General features: G+C 33.3%; 1 protein-coding gene across 1 annotated transcript; it reads right to left on the bottom strand.

The window, feature by feature from the left end:
• Nucleotides 1-5,153: 5,153 nt before the first annotated feature.
• LOC149209989 (uncharacterized) lies at nucleotides 5,154-5,594 on the bottom strand. Its single transcript, XM_089398829.1, has one exon. The coding sequence runs from the start codon at nucleotides 5,592-5,594 to the stop codon at nucleotides 5,154-5,156; it is 441 nt and encodes a 146-aa protein (XP_089254955.1).
• Nucleotides 5,595-8,131: the final 2,537 nt, after the last annotated feature.

The following is an 8,131-nucleotide window of genomic DNA, read 5'->3' as shown; positions in this document are numbered from 1 at the left end:
ATATTTGAAGTCCATTTTGACCATTGCGTTGGAGGAAGACTTCATCCACAATGTAACCGAAGAAACAAACCGACGAAGCCGGCTGACGTAATTCAGAGCAGGACATGTGGCCACTCCTTGAGTGCTGATGATGACGCCGAACAGGGAACTCCGAGCGAAGTTGCAAAAGGTGATTTGATGAAGGCAGAAGAGGAACCAAACAGTCTTGGGAATGAATGGCTTCAAAGCCATGAACAGAGACAGGATACACAGTCAGAGTCAGAGTCAGTCAGAGAGAGACATAGGGGGAACATAGAGAAGAAAACAGTGAAGCAAAAGGAGAAGAAGACAAAGGGTTGAGCTGACCAAAGGAAACGTTCAGCACCAGAGGCTTGAGAGATCCAAGCCATCCCAGAGAGGATCTATCCAGACTGCGCAACACATTGGGCTCTCTCCATTGTAGACCAGAAGGTCATAGAGCTAGTAGGAGAATGAGTCTGTGCACTCGAGTGGCTTGGGAAATCCAAGAACAACCCTGCCAAGCAAAATCTATTTCAGGTGACTCATATTGAGCTCCTACATTGTAATTCTCTGCTTAACACACAATAAAATAAGGCCACCACTGAGAGCTGGACCGGAGATGTAGCTCTGGAGAATAGGGTGAACTCCTTATTAACTTCTTGTGTTTTGTGTCTACTTACTATATTTCTCTGTTGTCTTTCCATTTAAATGTCTATGTATTGGCAATCTGATCAATCCGTTTCTTAAATAACATAGACACACAGACCACCACATGAGTCTGTAATACCTTTATTCAATAAATATTTAACTGAGGCCACTCATAGGGTGGTTATCAGATCAACAACATAATAGGACACTCTAAGACCAGAGATATACAATTTTTCACATAAAAACAACACTAGTGTTTAAAATAATCAAAATTTAACCAACATTGCAACCACAAAAAGAACATTGAGTCTTAACATATATTTTTTGTTTTGTCTACATCAAATAATCCACTACAAAAGTGAAGTTAAAAACTATAAAGAAGGCCACATAGTTGTATTTCATAGTGATATGGAATTCAATCGCTCCTCTTACTTCTTCCTAATTGTAACATATGTGCTATCTTTCATCTTGGCATAACGTTGGAATGTAAAAGGTGGTGCAATGCGTAAACCATCTGTTGATTTCACTCTTGATATGGCTGTGAAGGTAAGGCCTTGTTGCTCTTTATTCTCGATATCAACTGACACTCCTTCTAAAGTCAATCCCTGTGACTTGTGCATTGTAAAAGCCCATGCCATCTTCAAAGGAATTTGTTTTCGATTTCCTCTTATCACTGGGGCGATATGGACAATTTTTAGATTGCTTTCATCAAATGGGACACCAACATACTTATAAAAAATAACAGTTGTGAACATTGGAAGTGCAGATGGCATAAAGGTAGCGGCACACAATATATCCTTAACAAAACCAAGTGCACCATTCACCAAGCCAGCTTCAACCCATAAATTACATGTCAACATAACACACTGACCACGGCACAACATCACGGTCCAATTGATCATCATCAACAGCACCGATTTCTGAACGCCTTGAATATTCAGCAACACATCGTGCAATTGGAGAATTTAATGATTTTAACATATGCCTATTATGCAAGGACACCAAATTATTTGTTGGAAACATGTGAACTGCTGCATTAAATAAATCTCTTTTTGTAGGATGCAACCTCATATCATTTCGAGACATAATAAAGTCCCAATCTTCAAGAACATGTTGTACGTTTCTTATGTTATTGAGGACTCTACGAAAACAAGATTGTTTCTGATTATTCCCTTGTTGGCGAAAGATTGTGCCAAGAGTGAAAACAATGTTGAATTTGTTCCACAAGACTTTCCCTGCTGTATTACCTGCATTCAAAGGCTTATCTCTGATAGGACGCAGTTTGCCAAGGTCACCCACAAGGATGATGGATCTCCCACCAAAAGGACAATTATTTTTCTCTGGAAATTCTTCTCGTGACCGGGCATCTATCTGCATAAACAACCATGATCACAGAAAGCTCATTTCACCAATTAATATATATCTAACATGCGCATTTCTTCTTGGAATAATGCAACTGATTGCCCCTGTAGTGGCTACAAACAAATTAATATTAAAACAAATTAATAAATCAAATTAATAAAACAAATTATCATTCAAACAAATTAATATTATATATTAAAACAAATTATTATTATATATATATAATTAATTAAAACAAATTAATATATATATATATATATATATATAAGGTCTAAAACAAATTAATAAAAATTATATATAATTAATATTAGTGCTATATAAAATTAATATTATTATTATAAAAATTAATAATATTAAAACAAATTAAAACTAAACAAATTAATATTAAACCAAATTAATATTAAAACATATTAATATTATATGTATAGAATTAATAAAACAAATTAATATTAAAACAATTGATATTGCATAGTGAAACAAATTAATATTATATATAAAATTATAAAACTAATAAAACAAATTAATATTTATTAAAAAAAAAATTAAACAAACCAATATTATAATAAAATTAATATTAGTATTATATAAAATTAATATTAGTTTTAAAATTAATAGTAGTATTATATAAAAATTAATATTAGTTTATTAGTAGTATTATATAAAATTAATATTAGTATTAACACTCCCTAGGTATAAAATCAAATTCATATTAGTATTAAAATCTCCTTGGGTACAAAATTAATTTCATTTTAGAATTAATATTAGATTTAATAAAACAAATCAATTTTAAATCAAATTAATAAAACAAATTAAATTAATATTAAAACAAATTAATATTATATATATTAAAACAGTAAAGCAAATTAATATTATATATAAAATTAATAAAACAAATTAATATATATAAAAATTTTAATAACAAATTAATATAAAAATTATATTAAATTAATTAAAATTAATTAAAATTATTTGAGCCGACAGTTTATTATTCTAAAGGTTTTATCATGATTTATTAATTCTTTGTTGCTCTTCTGTAATCATCATTCTTATATCCTGATGATGGATCCCATTTGGGCTTTGAAACGTTGGTACAAAGATGTTAAAACTGTGGATTCTCCGGTTAATAATTCAAAAAAAATACATATCTTTAATTGGGATTTTTAGAGTCGAGTGTATTTTTTTTGCATGTAGATTAAAAGAAACTATTCCTGTTGGCGCAAGAAGAAGCAAAGGGTTTCTTCCATCACTTGAATTAGAAAGAGCTTCAAAAATACAATGGATAAGGAAAGATTTCACAGTTCCTGTAGTTCCCTGGATAATCATAAGAAGAGCTTCACGAATTCCATATTCAACAAAGTGCCTTAACACAATCTCAAAAGCAGGTCGTTGCTTTTCGAACAAAGAACCTTGAGATGCAAATGTTCTGTTGGAAAGATCAACAATTTCACTCGCTGATTTTGCAATCCTTATAAAATTAGTAGCTTCCTCTGCAACATCATCAGAAATAGTTGTACTTTCCCAGTTAAAGGATATATCAAAATCCCTTTGACCAAGGGTGTGAAGATCAGAAACATTCACATCGTTTGGTTGAACCAAACGAGAGAAAATATACCATTCTTGAAAATCATCTTCAACATTCATTTCATGGTTAGAAAAATCACCATGTTCTTCATCTTCAATATTGTTTATAATTGATGGCTGTCGATCAACATGCCATGCTTGATATCGAAAATTCCTCCAACTTTCAATAATAACTTCAGCTGAAAGGCCAATTTCTGCAGAAATGTCACGAAATGGCTTGTACAATAGCAATTCTGACTAACAAAAGGTTTCAAATTCCTCTGAAGCCTCACCGGGAATAGAATAAAACGTGGCCAAACCTGAACAATAGCATGAACATCTCTAGCCTTTCATGGATCTTGTTTACACTTGCTATCAAATGTCCAAGATCTTGTTGTTTCTATCAAAGATAGATGTTCAAGGAGAAAAGCTCTCTTCTGATAATGTTGAATGAAAGTATTCTCAAATGAAAATTGCAAGCCATCCCTTTATATTTTCCTAAAAGCCTTTCTTCCAACATTTAAGGAAACAAATTTCTGACTACAAACAACAAGAGGTAGCTTAGGCAACATATGGCATGTTTCTTGTGCTCCAATGTCATGGTCAACAATCGTTTCTGCAAGAAACTTTCTATATGCACATAAATTAGGATCCTTAGGGCCAATAGAATTTGGAATTCTAGTTAACATATGATGATAACTTTCAGACCTTTTTTCTGCTTTCGATGTATACTTAGCAATGTATTTCAACACAGCATAGCAAGAAAGAACTGGCTGCAATCAACATTTGCACGCCACATTGTTAGAAGGTCAATGTTATGTACCTTAAGCCTGTCATCATTTTTTACTGGCTCATATTTTTTTCTGCCCTGATCATCTATGAACAATCTTGATTCACCACAAAGATCCCATGGAGAATTGTACCGACATGTTAGAATAGTGCCCTTTTTGCGCAAACAAGAACCCACATTACACTTTGTGTACCTTTGGACACGGTTTAACAATTTTTCATTATCATTATGAGGATCACAAGAGAAAACCTAACCAGTATTCAATAGGCAAGGGTCACCATTGAGGCCTCGTGGAACCATTATGTTGCGATGATGGATGTCATGCGGATTCCATGCAGTTACATATTTGTCGAAGAACATCTTTGCAAGTCGTACATTAGAACTATTTGACCAATCAAGTGTTTCCATGTCAGGAGCACTTTCTAACCATAGGAAACCATGGATATGCGCTGAACCTCTGTGTTTCCACTCATATCTGAAATAAATGAACATATAGTTACTACAAGCAATATAAATAGAACCACAATAAAAGTTGAAAAAGAATAGAAGAATAATTCAACACAAACATGTACCAAAAGTCTTTAGCTTTAAGGTATTTTTGGATAACTTCCTCTCAAAAAATATTGAACCTTTGGTGCATAAATGCCGCAACAATATGAGGGTACTAGATAACATTCTCAATTTTCATATGATGCTCATTTGAAGAATGAGAATGTGAATGTATGGGCATGAGGTTATGCAACTCTGGCCACTTTGTGTCAGCTGCACTCAAAGTAAAAAATATATATGGACATCATAACTGAGTAATCATGTCCATCAATTCAGATCGGCAATTAGTCCAATATGCCCTTGTACCTCTCAACGAAGAACCAAACGACATAAGATGCTCAGCCAACTTATTATCTGGGAAATCATATAGTTGGTGACGCAACTCCTCAACTATTGTAGTTGATTTATCATGTAAATGTTTCTTTGTAGAAACTGCAGCAGTTGCTTGGCTCTGATGCCGCATTATCATGTTTAATAGGTAATATTGAAAGCGAGGATCGCTTCCAAATCTCTGATCATAGTACCTAAGAAGATGCAATGCATATTCATGAACTTCAACACTACAAACATGTGGCTGCAACCAATTAGAATCACTAGTGGGGAACAATGTTGGGAATGCCATATCGAACAACCCATCTATATTATATTCATCCATAGGAGTGGTTCCAATAGTGGGCCAATCCATGTCTTGAACATGTGAAGAATGAACATTATCAAGAAATCCTCTAATTTCTTCCACTTCTCTCCGTTCATTTGGTAGGCGAGCAACAAAGGAAGAAGGATCAGAGGGAAAATGCTTAACATGAAACTCTTCATTATTAGCTTCATTGATCTCAGATTCTTCAATATGACAATCAACAAATTTAAGCTCGAAGGAGACATCTATTGAACTTTCGGGTAGAGCATTCAGTGAATCATAATCAACTAAAACATCTTGATAGTATTGATCACTTTGGATTTTTAAAAGAAATGCATCCATCACTCGAGATCTTTTGACATAACATTCATAATATTTAGAATCAGTGCCATGTCTCCTCACAATTAGAAGGTCAATATCTTCAACACGTCAAGGAAGGCTTCATACAACTCTAGAATTATCTTGAGGAAAGCTAATTGTATGATCACTATACTTATATTTCCCACCTCGAGCATGTGTCACTTGAAAAATGGGATTCACATGTGCTATTAGCATTTCTTCAACTTGAGTAAGAATTCTTAAAATATGAGGTTGCTCACCAGGATCCATGTTATTATACCGACAAAAACGATGGGCTCCTCTTTCACTCTTACATTGTCTGCAAAGAGGTCCTTCAGAATGTCTAACAACAAGGATTTCAGGATATGATTCTTGGCAAATGTGGCACATCTGGACAACTGACAAGCTATCTATCTTTGCTCGAAACATTTTATGCACTGCAATCATGTTTTCATCAAAATGAATATGGTCTCTACTCACCGAACCATGTTAAAAACCATTTCGATGAGTAAAATCTCTTCTAACAATTACTTCATCTTCAAGAACATGAGATTCCTTTAGCAAATTTGAACCCCGTGGAATGCATCTATGGGAATATGTTTCCCAATTTATGGTGTGCATTTCGCGAATCTGAGAGGATGTAAAGGTCCCTCTGTCATAAAAGAATTTAAAATTTAATTTGCAACTAACTATAAATGAAGAAAATGAAAAAGAATCAAATGCATTCAAAATTTAATTTCTGTCTTCACATGGATGATGGTTATCAGATGGTTTCGCTTGGATTCTAAGAATAGTGGACGAAACATTTTTGCAAGTATTTTTTTTTTGCCTCTATTCAAATGAGTTGTTTCCTATTTCAAAGAAATAAAACATGTTATAAAACTAAATGTCCAAAAAATAAAGATTCAAAAATTGAAAATAAACCAAATACATCCTCAATAGTTTTGAAATTTGATCTTTTGGATTCAAATTGACCAACCTAACGAGAGGGCATCATGGTTTCTCCATGAAATGTTAGAAAACACAATTTCAAGGCAATTGTAAATGAGAAAATGAGAAAAATATCAAATCCACTCAACATTTACATTTGTTTGGCGATGTGGATGAATGCTATGAGATAGTTCCTCTTCACTTCTAACATCAGTAGATGTAACATCTATGAAGTTAATTTCTACGCCTCTATTGGAATGACTTTTGTCCTGTTCAAGGAAAATAAAATTCATTGTCTAAGCAATTAGAAATTTAAAAAATGAAAAGAAAATAAAAAAACATGGAAAATTTACATCAGTCTGGAATGTAGCTGAACAACCACTATTACAGTGAAAACCAAAATATAATTGTGTTACCTCCATTGTGCCACGCGAAATGCTATTAGGGATGACTGATTCTCTTGGTGAGACCACATTACTTTAAGAAGCGAGATTCAAATGTCTTTTGTTTCAAGCAGCTGAATCCAAATTATCAAAAAAATGGCCAAGTAAAATATCATTCAAATCATCATAGAAAATGTCATCGTTACCTTGACCATCGCTTATTTGCAAACTTTGGCCACCAAAACATGCAATTGGACACACGAAAGGGTTAGGGTGGACATTTTCATGCAAAAATATCGATATGGCATTCTTCCCGATTGCAAGATGTTTCACCAATGTTATGAACATTTTCAGATGAGCATCGAACAACAAGGCTATGCTGAGGAGGAGCATATCCTGATAATGAAATATCAACAGGAAATGTTCTTTCCATTATATCATCCATGCTACGATACTTAAAAGGAACTATAGAATCATTTTGAAGAGTTCCTTCACTCATTTTTCTCTTATATGCAGCCCTCCTACGCTCATTTATCGCGTCCTTATTTTGTTGATACTGTAAACAACGACTTTCATTAGACCTCTCACGTGATGACAAAGTTCTTTTTCTTGCACGCACGCTTGTGCCTTTAGATGACATGTCTACAAGGAATAATTATTCATTATGCAATCATAAACATCGAACATAAAAGGTGTATATCTTACTTTTTTTTCCAAGCATATAAACTTATGAAAATGTATAAGGCTTTTTCCAAATGCCTAAAAACAAAAACAAATAATTTCAAAAATGGCAAAAAAAACAAATGAATTCTCTGAAATGGCCCAAACAAAAAAAGAAGCCTAAATTTCCATGTATCATATTATAATCAAAATGGAACCCAAACTATTGCGACACAAGAATCTAAAAATTTGGAACTATATATACTATCAAAA

This window comes from Pinus tabuliformis, chromosome 1_2, assembly GCF_031772625.1.
Source record: "Pinus tabuliformis cultivar Carrire ecotype Pingquan chromosome 1_2, CPIR1, whole genome shotgun sequence".
Taxonomy (NCBI): domain Eukaryota; kingdom Viridiplantae; phylum Streptophyta; class Pinopsida; order Pinales; family Pinaceae; genus Pinus; species Pinus tabuliformis.
This window is presented reverse-complemented; position numbering and strand designations above follow the sequence as displayed.

Excerpts from the sequence above, each read along its gene's own strand:
- LOC149209989 (XM_089398829.1), bottom strand. The coding sequence starts at position 5,594 with ATGGATTGGCCCACTATTGGAACCACTCCTATGGATGAATATAATATA.